Raw genomic sequence first — 15192 nt, 5'->3', positions numbered from 1 at the left:
GGGATTTAGCTTCATTATTTTTGTGCTTTTGGAAAATACTTTACTTATTTAATAGTCTCGACTCTTTGGTAAAAAATCTAAAATTATCAAAAATTCGAAAAAATATTCAAAAATCCGATTTTCTTAAAATTCAACATTTTTTCTTCTCTTTTATGGGATTTAGCTTCATTATTTTTGTGCTTTTGGAAAATACTTTACTTATTTAATAGTCTCGACTCTTTGGTAAAAAATCTAAAATTATCGAAAATTATCAAAAATTCAAAAATCCAAATTTCTTAAAATTCAACATTTTTTCTTCTTTTTTATATAATTTAGCTTCATTATTTTTGTGCTTTTGGAAAATACTTTACATATTTAATAGTCTCGACTCTTTGGTAAAAAATGTAAAATTATGAAAAATTCGAAAAATTTCAAAAATCCGAATTTCTTAAAATTCAACATTTTTTCTTCTCTTTTATGGGATTTAGCTTCATTATTTTTGTGCTTTTGGAAAATACTTTACATATTTAATAGTCTCGACTCTTTGGTAAAAAATCTAAAATTATCGAAAATTAACAAAAATTCAAAAATCCGAATTTCTTAAAATTCAACATTTTTTCCTCTCTTTTATAGGATTTAGCTTCATTATTTTTGTGCTTTTGGAAAATACTTTACTTATTAAATTGTCTCGAATCTTTGGTAAAAAATCTAAAATTAATGAAAATTATCAAAAATTCAAAAATCCGAATTTCTTAAAATTCAACATTTTTTCCTCTCTTTTATAGGATTTAGCTTCATTATTTTTGTGCTTTTGGAAAATACTTTACTTATTAAATTGTCTCGACTCTTTGGTAAAAAATCTAAAATTATCGAAAATTATAAAAAATTCAAAAATCCAAATTTCTTAAAATTCAACATTTTTTCTTCTTTTTTATATAATTTAGCTTCATTATTTTTGTGCTTTTGGAAAATACTTTACATATTTAATAGTCTCGACTCTTTGGTAAAAAATGTAAAATTATGAAAAATTCGAAAAATTTCAAAAATCCGTTTTTCTTAAAATTCAACATTTTTTCCTCTCTTTTATAGGATTTAGCTTCATTATTTTTGTGCTTTTAGAAAATACTTTACTTATTAAATTGTCTCGACTCTTTGGTAACAAATCTAAAATTATCGAAAATTATCAAAAATTCAAAAATCCGAATTTCTTAAAATTCAACATTTTTTCCTCTCTTTTGTAGGATTTAGCTTCATTATTTTTGTGCTTTTGGAAAATACTTTACTTATTAAATTGTCTCGACTCTTTGGTAAAAAATCTAAAATTATCGAAAATTATAAAAAATTCAAAAATCCAAATTTCTTAAAATTCAACATTTTTTCTTCTTTTTTATATAATTTAGCTTCATTATTTTTGTGCTTTTGGAAAATACTTTACATATTTAATAGTCTCGACTCTTTGGTAAAAAATGTAAAATTATGAAAAATTCGAAAAATTTCAAAAATCCGTTTTTCTTAAAATTCAACATTTTTTCTTCTCTTTTATGGGGTTTAGCTTCATTATTTTTGTGCTTTTGGAAAATACTTTACTTATTAAATTGTCTCGACTCTTTGGTAAAAAATCTAAAATTAATGAAAATTATCAAAAATTCAAAAATCCGAATTTCTTAAAATTCAACATTTTTTCCTCTCTTTTGTAGGATTTAGCTTCATTATTTTTGTGCTTTTGGAAAATACTTTACTTATTAAATTGTCTCGACTCTTTGGTAACAAATCTAAAATTATCGAAAATTATCAAAAATTCAAAAATCCGAATTTCTTAAAATTCAACATTTTTTCCTCTCTTTTGTAGGATTTAGCTTCATTATTTTTGTGCTTTTGGAAAATACTTTACTTATTAAATTGTCTCGACTCTTTGGTAAAAAATCTAAAATTATGAAAAATTCGAAAAATTTCAAAAATCCGTTTTTCTTAAAATTCAACATTTTTTCTTCTCTTTTATGGGGTTTAGCTTCATTATTTTTGTGCTTTTGGAAAATACTTTACTTATTAAATTGTCTCGACTCTTTGGTAAAAAATCTAAAATTAATGAAAATTATCAAAAATTCAAAAATCCGAATTTCTTAAAATTCAACATTTTTTCCTCTCTTTTGTAGGATTTAGCTTCATTATTTTTGTGCTTTTGGAAAATACTTTACTTATTAAATTGTCTCGACTCTTTGGTAACAAATCTAAAATTATCGAAAATTATCAAAAATTCAAAAATCCGAATTTCTTAAAATTCAACATTTTTTCCTCTCTTTTGTAGGATTTAGCTTCATTATTTTTGTGCTTTTGGAAAATACTTTACTTATTAAATTGTCTCGACTCTTTGGTAAAAAATCTAAAATTATCAAAAATTCGAAAAAATTCAAAAATTTGATTTTCTTAAAATTCAACATTTTTTCTTCTCATTTATGGGGTTTAGCTTCATTATTTTTGTGCTTTTGGAAAATACTTTACATATTTAATAGTCTCGACTCTTTGGTAAAAAATCTAAAATTATCAAAAATTTGAAAAATTTCAAAAATCCGAATTTCTTAAAATTCAACATTTTTTCTTCTTTTTAATGGGATTTAGCTTCATTATTTTTGTGCTTTTGGAAAATACTTTACATATTAAATTGTCTCGACTCTTTGGTAACAAATCTAAAATTATCGAAAATTATCAAAAATTCAAAAATCCGAATTTCTTAAAATTCAACATTTTTTCCTCTCTTTTATAGGATTTAGCTTCATTATTTTTGTGCTTTTGGAAAATACTTTACTTATTAAATTGTCTCGACTCTTTGGTAAAAAATCTAAAATTAATGAAAATTATCAAAATTTCAAAAATCCGTATTTCTTAAAATTCAACATTTTTTCTCTTTTTTTTATATAATTTAGCTTCATTATTTTTGTGCTTTTGGAAAATACTTTACATATTAAATTGTCTCGACTCTTTGGTAACAAATCTAAAATTATCGAAAATTATCAAAAATTCAAAAATCCGAATTTCTTAAAATTCAACATTTTTTCCTCTCTTTTATAGGATTTAGCTTCATTATTTTTGTGCTTTTGGAAAATACTTTACTTATTAAATTGTCTCGACTCTTTGGTAAAAAATCTAAAATTATCAAAAATTCGAAAAAATTCAAAAATTTGATTTTCTTAAAATTCAACATTTTTTCTTCTCTTTTATGGGGTTTAGCTTCATTATTTTTGTGCTTTTGGAAAATACTTTACTAATTAAATTGTCTCGACTCTTTGGTAAAAAATCTAAAATTAATGAAAATTATCAAAAATTCAAAAATCCGAATTTCTTAAAATTCAACATTTTTTCCTCTCTTTTGTAGGATTTAGCTTCATTCTTTTTGTGCTTTTGGAAAATACTTTACTTATTAAATTGTCTCGACTCTTTGGTAAAAAATCTAAAATTAATGAAAATTATCAAAAATTCAAAAATCCGAATTTCTTAAAATTCAACATTTTTTCTTCTCTTTTATGGGATTTAGCTTCATTATTTTTGTGCTTTTGGAAAATACTTTACATATTTAATAGTCTCGACTTTTTGGTAAAAAATCTAAAATTATCAAAAATTCGAAAAATTTCAAAAATCCGTATTTCTTAAAATTCAACATTTTTTCTTCTTTTTTATATAATTTAGCTTCATTATTTTTGTGCTTTTGGAAAATACTTTACATATTAAATTGTCTCGATTCTTTGGTAACAAATCTAAAATTATCCAAAATTATCAAAAATTCAAAAATCCGAATTTCTTAAAATTCAACATTTTTTCCTCTCTTTTATAGGATTTAGCTTCATTATTTTTGTGGTTTTGGAAAATACTTTACTTATTAAATTGTCTCGACTCTTTGGTAAAAAATCTAAAATTAATGAAAATTATCAAAAATTCAAAAATCCGAATTTCTTAAAATTCAACATTTTTTCCTCTCTTTTATAGGATTTAGCTTCATTATTTTTGTGCTTTTGGAAAATACTTTACTTATTAAATTGTCTCGACTCTTTGGTAAAAAATCTAAAATTAATGAAAATTATCAAAAATTCAAAAATCCGAATTTCTTAAAATTCAACATTTTTTCTTCTCTTTTATGGGATTTAGCTTCATTATTTTTGTGCTTTTGGAAAATACTTTACATATTTAATAGTCTCGACTTTTTGGTAAAAAATCTAAAATTATCAAAAATTCGAAAAATTTCAATAATCCGTTTTTCTTAAAATTCAACATTTTTTTTCGCTTTTATACCATTTAGCTTTATTATTATTTGAATTTTTATTCAAGAAAAAAAATGGAAAACTGAAAAAATTTAGAATTTTTTAAAAATTACAGGCCTTTTCCATGATTTCCCTGATTTCCAGAAGCCTTTTAAAAATTCCATACCATTTTCATGATTTTCCAGATTCTGTAGGAACCCTGCTTTTGTCTGACTTTCTTCTAAATTATCGAATTCAGTGATTTCTGGGGTGAATTTGGTTAAGTTGTAAAATGATTAATTTCTATTTGAATTCGTTTTTTTTTTGAATGTAGAAAATCTGATGTTAATTTAATTCTTTTTTCGTTATGCACGGCAAAAAATATTTAGCTGGATGAACTACAGATTTCACTTTAGTAGCGAAATTTTTCAGTGCTTCAATTAATACTTTCGTTATTCTAGAGAAACTTATCGCTATTTCAAGTAAAACTTTTTTCAGTGTGTAATAATTATTATTTCTTTGAAAAGTATTTAATTTAAAATGGCTTTATAAAATAAGCAATGCAAAAGATGACCCAGATACTAATTGTAATTGTTCTAGCCATAGTTTAAGTCTAGTAATGTAAATTCTATTTAAATTGAGACCATTGAGTGAAATTATTTGAATTTTAGTTAGTTAAATCTCTTTGTTAGGTTATAATAATTATTTCTTTAAAATTTTTTAAATTGTTTAAAATAAGCAGCCCCATACAACATTCCCACGCGCTTGCGCGCGGATAGTTTGGCTAGTATACATTTAATCGTAAGTTTCCTTTCCGTTAGCAAATTATCTGCATTCATTTGTTTGTTTTGAATATTAATTTTTGTGGGTTATTTTTATTTTTTTTAATGTCAAAAAAAACGAAAAAAAACTCGTTTTATTCACTTCACAAAATTGACAAAAATTCCATTCCATATTTTTTATTTTCCTGACTTTTTCCTAATTTTCATCAAAAATATTTACTTTTTTCTTATCCTGCTTATAAATTGAATTTCTGCTACGAATTTTATTATTCATGAAATTTGAAATAATTTAATTCTTGCGAAGAATTTTATAAAAAATTTCAAATAAGTCATTTCTTTTAAATAATTTTATGCAAATTCTAATTTAAATAATTGAATTGATGAAAATTTTTATTATTCATGAAAAGAATTGGATTTTTACAAACCATTTTTTAAATAATTGAATTCTATTTGGAAATTTTATGAAAATATTATATATTGAAAATCATTGAATTGCGAAAATTGTTTAAAGATAATTAAATTTTACAAAGAATTCTATTAAAAAATTTGTCAATAATTGAATGTCTGTGGGAAATTTTATTAAATTTTTTTAACTTAGAATGTTTTCAGGACCTTAAAAATTTTCAATGTTTTCAGGACAAATTTATTTGATTAAATTTTGTTGAAAATAATGAAATTTCTAAAAAACATTTTATTATTTATGAAAATAATTGAATTCTTGCAAACGATTTACTAGAACTTTTTAAAATAATGGAATTTTCAAGAAGAAATTTATTATTTTTAAAAAAAATTGAATTATTGTGATGAATAGTATTGTTCTTTATGAAAATAATTGAATTTTGAAAAAAATTTTATTAAAATACCACAAAATAATTGAATTTTTTGGAGTAATTTTTTTAATTATTTTTAATAATTGAATTCTTTCGAAAAATTATTTGTGTAAATAATTGAATTCTTTCGAAAAATTATTTGTGTAAATAATTGAATTCTTAGAAAAAATATTATTAAAATTTTAAAAAATTGAATTATTTCAAAAAAATTTAATTAAAATTGTATTTAAAACAATTAATTTCATTCGAACAATTTTATTAAATTTTTGAAAATAATTATTCAATTCTTCCATAGAATTTAAAAAAAACATTTTTTTAAATAATTTATTTTTGTCGAGGAATTGAAATTAAGTTTTTAAGAATAATTAAATTTTTGAGCAATTCAATTGTATTAAAAATAATTGAAATCCTGCTATAAATTTTATTATTTATGAAAATAATTGAATAGTTTTTAATTTGAATAGAATTTTATTATAATTCTCAAAAATAATTGAATTACAGAGAAGAATTTTATTATTTTTGAAAGTAAGTGAATTCTTCATTAGAATTTTATAAACATTGTTTTAAATAATTATTTTTTTCGAAATATAATAAATATTATGAAAATTTTATTATTTAAAATAATTGAATTCTTGTGTGAAAACTTTATTTGTGAAAATAACTGAATTTTTCGATTATTAATTTAAAATAGTAATGAAAATAATTGAAATTCTTCTATGAGTTTTATTATTTATGAAAATAATTAAATTTTTGCTTAGAATTTAATCAAAACTTTTTTTTTAAATTGATTTTTCATAAAAAATTTTATTATTAGTGAAAGTAATTTAATTATTGTGAAAAATAAATTGCATAAAATTTTGTTAAATAATTTATTGATTTTTTCGAAATTTTTTTGAAAATTAGCGAATTTAAAATAGTGGAAATTCTCTAAAAAAATATAATTTATATTCTTTGTTCAGAAAGTTGAATATTATTTTTAATTTAGGTATCAAATATCAATTTTTGCGAAATTCAATTTACCTAGTACAAGAAAGTTGAATTATTTTCAATTTTGAAAATCTGATGTAAAATTTAAAATTAGTATTAAAATTTGTTAAAGTTTTTTATGTACTTTGAAGTTTAAAAATATAATATAATTTGAAAATTTAATTCTAATTAGTTTTTCAGTTATGTGTCATAATAAGTATTTCTTTAAAAATTACTTAAATTAAAATGACTTGAAATTGTTTACAATAAACAGCGTAACACAACATTCCCGCGCGCTTGCGCGCGGATAGTTTGGCTAGTTGTAAAATAAATTTTTAAAATTAAAACTTGTCGGAAATTGTAAAATAGATTTTAGAAATAAAAAATGTTAAAAAATTTTTTCTAGAAAACAGATTTCATTAGAAATTGTATTTTTGTTAGAAAAAAAAGGATTATAAAATATATTTTACATAAACTGAGCACCTATCAGTTAAAAAAAGTCGTATTTTTTCTAAATAATAAATAAGTCTAAATAAGTCGAAAAAGTAGTACTAGCCGAGGCCTAATTACTCAAAAATAGAAAATAATTGTAAATAAAACGAGATTTACTTAAGAGGAGAGAGAAATAAGGCCTCAACATACACTTACTGTTTCGCTCCTCAGCATCGTCATCAGGAAACAGTGAGAGATCGATGGGATCATCTTTTGGTCTATCCTTGGCATTCTCATCGTCAACAGGTGGATCTGGATCGTATTGTCTCATGTTTGCCATGAATTCGAGATGCTTTTTCTCCTCCTCCAATTGGGCGACCTTAAAAAAAATTTTCACACTTTAAAAATTGTCAATTTTCCCTAATAAAAATCAATTATTTTCCCAATATTATTTACTTAATATTTAATTTGATATGAAGCTGAAACTGGCACCCAGTTATCATCGCCCACTTTTTTTTTGGAAATTAAATTTTAAAGTTAAATATTTTTTTTTGGTTAAAACCGACAGGTTTTAAACCAAAAAAAATATTTAACTTTAAAATTTAATTTCCAAAATAATAATATCTAACTTTGAAATAACGTTTTGAAAAATTGAATTCAGGTGCTGATAACTGGGTACAAATTTCAATTTCATAAAAAATATTTAAAGTAAAATTAAATTTTCAAAATTAAGAGAGTGCCAGTTTCTGCTTCATTAATTTAATTCGATTATTAATGAAACAAAAAAACTCACGGCTTGTTCACTGGCTTGGAGTTTTTGTTGAGTACCAGCTAATTCGTCCCTTAACCAGGCATTTTCCTGACACAACCTCTTCACCTGGGTTCGAAGTTTTTGTTTCTCAGCCTCGACCATTTGCAAATGACTCGCCAGTGCCATCATCACTTGCGCCTCACCAAGACCCAATTCAATCATCTCGATATTCTTCGACAACAATGTTGTTTTGTCACGTGCTGCCGGCGCCTCCTGCGACTGTAGACTCTGAAGAAGACCACTGTGCTCCACTCTCAGGGTCTCCAGTCCTTGAGCAACGGTGCGAGCACCCGCCACAATCTCCTCCTGCGTCATGGCTGTCATTCTGCCGATGTGTTCTATTTTTTTTCTGAAAACATCAAAACAAACTTTAGTATAAACAAGATTAATGAGAAAAATAATTATTAGATATTCGAATTTTTCCCGAATTATTATTATAATTATTTCTATTTGCTATTATTATTACTATTTTTTATTATTATTATTTTTGTTGATATAATTACACATAATTTATTTATAAAATTATAGAAAAAGAAACGAACTTTCAAATTGATTAAAATTCGTCTATTGAATTTTTTTTTCAACAAATTTTGTTTGGAAATATTTGAAAAATAGATTTTTTTTGCAAATATCAAATTTATTTCTTATAGTTCTTACTATACGCACAATTCGTACTATAAACATTCGAGTAAATCGAAACGATCGAAACTAAAAGCAAAATGATTCACTGCAAAATCATTCTCCTCTCTAAAAAAGGATATTCGATCAAGTTTCCACATTTTCCCCCCTACAATTAATTGTCCTTTGGAAAAATACTAGACTACATTCAAGGTGCAAAAAAAAAGTCATCAAAGTCAAGAACTGTCATTTGATTTCCCAAAAATAGAATTCACTCTTTTTCTCTTTTCTCGAGTTTTTTTTCGCCTAATAAATATAATTGTCGCTAATAACAGAAACAATTGGAAAGATTCAAGTTTCGTGTCAATGGAAAACTTGAATTTTATCGATAGAATTTTTTGAATGTAAACTTACCCCATTTTCAGGGCCGCGTGAAACTACACGAAAATCAATGGCTCAATAATTGAACGCAAGCGCAACGAGTTTCGAATCAAATGCGACAGACACTACAGGCATGAGAAGCACGTGAAAATGCAAGAAGAGAAAACCTTCGAGCCAAAGAGCCAAAATGAATCGATACGAAATGCCAGTAGTAATAGTTGTAGTAGTATAGTAGTAGTATTGGTATGAAACTGTCTGACGTTGAATTAAAAGAAAAACGATTATTCTATATCATTAAATCACATTGTCTGCACAATCTTTTACACTTTTTTGCAAAACTATATTTAGCATAGATTTATTTCCGTTTAACGAGATTGGAAAATTGTGGATTTTCAATTTTTGAATAATTTCTACGAAAATAGAAATTTATAATTAAATTAGAAGCGATTTTTTGCAAATTTAATGCGAGAGGAGGAAAATGTAAATATAATTTCCGAACGAAATTTTTTATGCGCTGGAAAACAATTTTTATCGACTATTATTAACAATAACTGTTAATAACAAAAACTGTTATTAACAATAACAACAGTTATTAGCAAAAGCAATTGTTATTAATAATAACATAACTGCTATTAACAATAATAACTAAAAGACCAAAAAAAAATTGAAAAATAGCAAAAAAAACTCAATTTTTGGCATTTTTTCCTAAAAGCTAGCAAATCGAAACTAGATTTTGGTTTCAAAATTAATTCCAATGATCCACAAGTTTTGAACGTTCAAATGAACGAAATACTTTATTAAAAAAATATTTTCAAAAATTCCCTACTGTAATAAAAATTAAAAACATGAATTTTATATTCAGAAACTTAATAAATAATAATTTTCAAAGTTTCGAAAAATTATTGTTATTAAATTTGAGTTTTAAAGAATTGTCCTAAAGCTTTGAAAGTTCAAAAATATTTTCAATCAAATTCATTTGAAAAAAAAAATGTTTTTCTATTTTTAAATATTTACAACGGTTACTGGAACAATAATTTTAAATAATAATAATAAAATTAAACAATATTAAAAATAAAATAAATTCAACATTTTTAGAAACGAATTAATTTTCGAATTTAACAAAAAAGTATTTTCTAAGAAAATTAAAATTTTAATGAAATATAAAAAATAAAAATTGTTGTTTATTTAAAGGTTCGAATCTTCAGGGGCATTTTGATGAAAAAATAAGTAGATTTCGTTCAGTTGAACGTTTAGAACTTAAGGATCATTAATTCTATCTGGATTTGAAAAAAAAAACATGACTAAGTGAATTTTCCAAATGATGAAAAATCGAGTTCCAAGGAAGAAAGAAATGAAATTGGAAAATCAAATCAAAAATAAATTTCAAATTGAAAAAGAAAATCTAAAATAGAAGAAAATCAAATAAAGAAGATGGAAAAATGATAAAATGAGTAGAATAATAGAAAGTAAAGGGAAAAATAGTTAAATATGAAAAAAATCAAAGGGAAGGTTAAAAAAATTCTAAACAGAAAATAGGACAAAATAAAGAAGAAAAACGAAATAAACTACGAAGAAAATGGATTTTAATTAGTTTTTGTCTATTAGAAGCAAAATAAAGAAATTTCGAGTAGAAAATGGAAAAAAAGAAGAAAAACGAAATAAACGACAACAAAAAATGAATTTTAATTAGTTTTTTTAATTAAAAATAAAAAATAAAAAATTTAAAAGTAGAAAATAAGGAAAAATCGAAATAAACTGGCAAAAAATAGATTTTAATCACTTTTTGTGCATTAAAAACGAAATAAATAAATCCCGAGTAGAAAATAGAAAAAAAGCAAAAAAAAGCAAAAAAAAAAAAACGACAAAAATGGATTTTAATTAGTTTTTACTTATAACAAACAAAAAAAAAATAAATTCCGAGTAGAAAATAGAAAAAAAAGAAGAAAACCAAGATAAAAATGGATTTCAATTAGTTTTTGTTTATTAAAACAAGAAATAAATAAATTTCAAGTAGAAAATATAAAAATCGAAATAAACTACCAAGAAAATGAATTTTAGTTATTTTTTGTTTAATTAAAAACAAAAAATAAATAAATTCCAAATAGAAAATAGAAAAAAGAAGAAAAACGAGAAAAAATGGATTTCAATTAGTTTTTGTTTATTAAAAACAAGAAATAAATAAATTCCATGTTGAAAATTGAAAAAAGTGAAATAAACTACCAAGAAAATGAATTTTAGTTAGTTTTTGTTTAATTAAAAACAAAAAATAAATAAATTCCAAATAGAAAATAGAAAAAAGAAGAAAAACGAGAAAAAATGGATTTCAATTAGTTTTTGTTTATTAAAAACAAGAAATAAATAAATTCCATGTTGAAAATTGAAAAAAGTGAAATAAACTACCAAGAAAATGAATTTTAGTTAGTTTTTGTTTAATTAAAAACAAAAAATAAATAAATTCCAAATAGAAAATAGAAAAAAGAAGAAAAACGAGAAAAAATGGATTTCAATTAGTTTTTGTTTATTAAAAACAAGAAATAAATAAATTCCATGTTGAAAATTGAAAAAAGTGAAATAAACTACCAAGAAAATGAATTTTAGTTAGTTTTTGTTTAATTAAAAACAAAAAATAAATAAATTCCAAATATAAAATAAAGAATAAAAACGAGAAAAAATGGATTTCAATTAGTTTTTGTTTATTAAAACAAGAAATAAATAAATTTCAAGTAGAAAATAGAAAAAAACGAAATAAACAACCAAAAAAATTAATTTTAATTCTCTTTTTGTATTAAAAAAATCAAAAATAAATAAATTCCGAGCAGAAAATAGAAAAAAAGCAAAAAAAAATAGATTTTAATTATTTTTTGTCTATTAGAAACAAAATAAAGAAATTTCGAGTAGAAAATAGAAGAAAAAGGAAATTAGCTACAAAAAATGTATTTTAATTACTTTTCGTTCAATAAAAACAAATAATAAATAAATTCCAATTAGAAAATAAATAAAAAGAAATAAAATATCAAAAAATGAAGTTTAATTACTTCTCGTTCATTAAAAAACGAAATAAATAAATTGAAAGTAGAAAAAAACGAAATAAATTACCAAAGAAAATGGATATTAATTCATTTTTGTCTATTAAAAACAAAATCGAAGCAAGCATTGCGGCAATGAACTGCTTTCAGTAATATGGAATGAGGAAATTATCAACCAGGAAAGTTGTTGTGAGAAGAAGAAAAAAATCAAAAAACCGTTAATCATGTAATCACACACGTGTTTCAGAAATTAAATCAATATAATAAATAATAATCGATCCAAATAATATCATAAATATCGAATTTTTCAAACTATAGAAAAGAGAAAATAAATGAAGAATTATAGGAAATTATTATCGGATAAAACCAACGGCAATGTAAACAAAGGTGCATCTCCTTTGTTCAAGAGGCAACGAGTTGATTAGAAGACCAATGCACTTTCACTTCAGAAACCACAGTCTCGATTCATAGTAAAATACATTTAAACCTTCTCCATGAGAGTTTATTCTATATTTCTCAACATCGACCAAGTTTTCTCATTTCTCTCCACTACATTTAATCTCAATTATACTTTCATGAACAATAATTTTTCTACATTTCCGAAAAAATTAATTTTTTTTTTATTTTAGAAAATCAAAAATTCTTTCCGAAATTCTCTCGAAAATTCTTGACAATTCCTTGACTATTCTTTGATAAAAAAAATGAATTATTGAAAATGAAAATATATCTGGGTGGAAATTGTCTCTAGTGACTTTTTTTTGCAAAAAGGATGGGGGCGACTGTATTTACTCACATTCTATAAGCGTTCAGCGTTTTTGACATTTCTGTTCTACCCATCGATAATGTTGAGTACACAGCAAAACCTACCTAATTTTTCGTTAAAAAAATTTCAACCCTTTTTTCTCAAACAACAATATCTCCCTCTCTCTTTTTCTCTTTTTCTCACTGCATCACGACTTGTGAATATTTATAATATTATCACTAGATTCAGTCGACGAATGAATGAAATTCGTTTTTGGAAATAGACAAAAATTCATCTATTCACGTAGAAAAATAGAGAAAATTTCGTGTAAACTGTAAAATGTACATAATAACGAGGAGGGGGGAAGAGGATTGCTCGGCAATATCACGTTTTACACTGAAACTGATGCGAATGTATTTGGCTTCTTACCCTGCAATAGAGGGTTGAAAATAAAGCGCGCTTGCGCGATTTCTCGCATTTAAGAGCATGGTTACACTTTTTTTTATGTGTGTGTATGTGTTCAATTTATTTTTTTTTCCTTCACCGTCTTTTTAACTCTCTTTTCTTCTGTTGAAAAAGCACAGGTCCAGGTGAATAAAAGTAGACCTTCTATGAAAATTTCAAAAGACTTTCCTCAAAAAAAGTAGGCCACTAGAGTCAAAAAGTAATTTGATCATTTCTGAATGAGAGTTCACATCTTCTCAACTGGCGAATTCTTTTGATCTCTACCTGGCTTTGAAATCTTGATAATTGCGAATTTCCCCCATTTTCATCCTCGACAGGAGGAACAAAAATTGAAATTCAATTTCAAGAGTTTGGAAATATATTTTTTTGAACTAAGTATGTAGAGAAAATAAAAACGCACTTCGTCTTTTTTCACAAGGCGTAAAATTTGATGAATCAGATAATCGTCGAATATCCTCTTATCTGAAAATGAATAATGTAATTCGCCTAAAATTATGTAAATTGAGATTGGAAAAATAAAAGTGATGTTCCGGTGGATAAAAAAAGAGAAGATTCATTCCTCGATGACGTAAAAATCAAAGCGCATTTTGTATGCTAATTACCGGCTTTTCGATCAAAGGGGAATTAACCCGCGTGTGTTGTAATTTGCGACCCAGTTTTAATCTTCCTAAGGTTCCCAAGTGATCAATTTCTTCGAGAAATCCCTTTTTTACGAGAAATTAACTTTTTCCGTAAACACTCCTAAAACAAAAAATTCCACTTTGTAAATATAAAATAACAAAAACAAAATAAACATTTTCAGGGTGGTCACAAGTTTCAATTTATTAATTTCCCTGACAATTTACTGACATTAAAATTATTTTCCCTGACAAAATTCTTTTTACATGAAAATATGTATGTTTTACGGAAAATGAGTAAAATTTATGAATTTTAATAATTTCTAAAAATTACAATTATAACCCTTTCTGAATTCAATTATTTTCTACAATTTTCAACTCCGAATCAATTAATTTAAATAATTTTTCAAACGTTCTTCTAGAATTCAATTATTTAAATATAAAAACTCAATTTTTTATAATAATTGTAACTTTCCATGGATTTTTCTTAAGTTGTTTTAAAATAATTTTTGTTTTTCAATTTTGAAAAATTTCCAAACAATTAAAATTTGGTAAAAACTTTTAAAAATAATTGAATTCTTGAAAAATATAAATAAAAATGATCAAATTTTTGAAGAATTTTAATAAGTCTAAAAAGTAAATTTTCATACATTTTTATTTACATTGTTCAAAGATAATTGAATCTTAAAAAATTATTATAAAACAATTCTAATAATCAGTTTTTAAAAATATTTTAATGTAATTTTTCGAAAATAATTTAATTTCTGAAAAGAATTTTTGTATAATTTAAAAAAACCAATTAATTTCTTTGATGAATTTTAATTAAAAATTTTGAACATGATTGATTTCTCCAAAATGTTAGTATTTTTGTATGTATTTGAATTTTTGGAAATATGTCATTGAAAATACTGAAAATATTGAATTTTAACAAATTAGAAGCAAATTTTCATTATTTTTCATTTTTAAATTTACCTTTAAAGATTTTTCATTAAAATTTTTGATATTTCAATTATTTTCAAAATTTGCAATTAAAATTCTTCAAAAATTGATTTTTAAAAATTGTAAATAAATACTTGAAATATATTAATTATTTTCAATTAAATTTTACAAATTTCAACTATACAAAAAGGTTTTTATTGTAGAAAGGATTTGAAAAATATAATTATCTTGAAAAATGATTCAAAAATTTGTTTTGAAAGATTTGTTTATAGTTATTTTTTGCATTATAAAAATCAAAATAAGTTGCACTTTTTTTTCTACTAAAAATTGTTGTATTTTGTTGCAATATTTGAAAAAAGTCGAAAAAGTCGCAAT

The 15192-nt window shown here is 23.4% G+C and overlaps 1 protein-coding gene across 10 annotated transcripts in view; it reads right to left on the bottom strand.

The window, feature by feature from the left end:
* LOC122510781 (kinesin light chain) overlaps nt 1-15192 on the bottom strand; it is a 29341-nt gene that overhangs the window by 12550 nt on the left and 1599 nt on the right. For 2 of the 10 annotated variants that reach the window (XM_043625673.1, XM_043625670.1), the window contains exons 1-3: nt 12848-12992; nt 8012-8378; nt 7429-7597 (exon numbers count right to left, since the gene is read on the bottom strand). In XM_043625673.1, coding sequence (XP_043481608.1) covers nt 7429-7597; nt 8012-8378; nt 12848-12891 — 580 coding nt within the window. In that variant the 5' untranslated portion in view covers nt 12892-12992. Of the gene's footprint in view, nt 1-7428; nt 7598-8011; nt 8379-12847; nt 12996-13863; nt 14003-15192 lie in introns of those variants that run through there. The other 8 variants (XM_043625672.1, XM_043625665.1, XM_043625667.1 and 5 more) reach the window with 8 other exon arrangements.

The sequence above is a fragment of the Leptopilina heterotoma genome, unplaced genomic scaffold, assembly GCF_015476425.1.
Source record: "Leptopilina heterotoma isolate Lh14 unplaced genomic scaffold, ASM1547642v1 Lhet_73, whole genome shotgun sequence".
NCBI lineage: Eukaryota > Metazoa > Arthropoda > Insecta > Hymenoptera > Figitidae > Leptopilina > Leptopilina heterotoma.
Note: the sequence above shows the minus strand (reverse complement) of the source record. Positions and strands in the feature narration are given on the sequence as shown.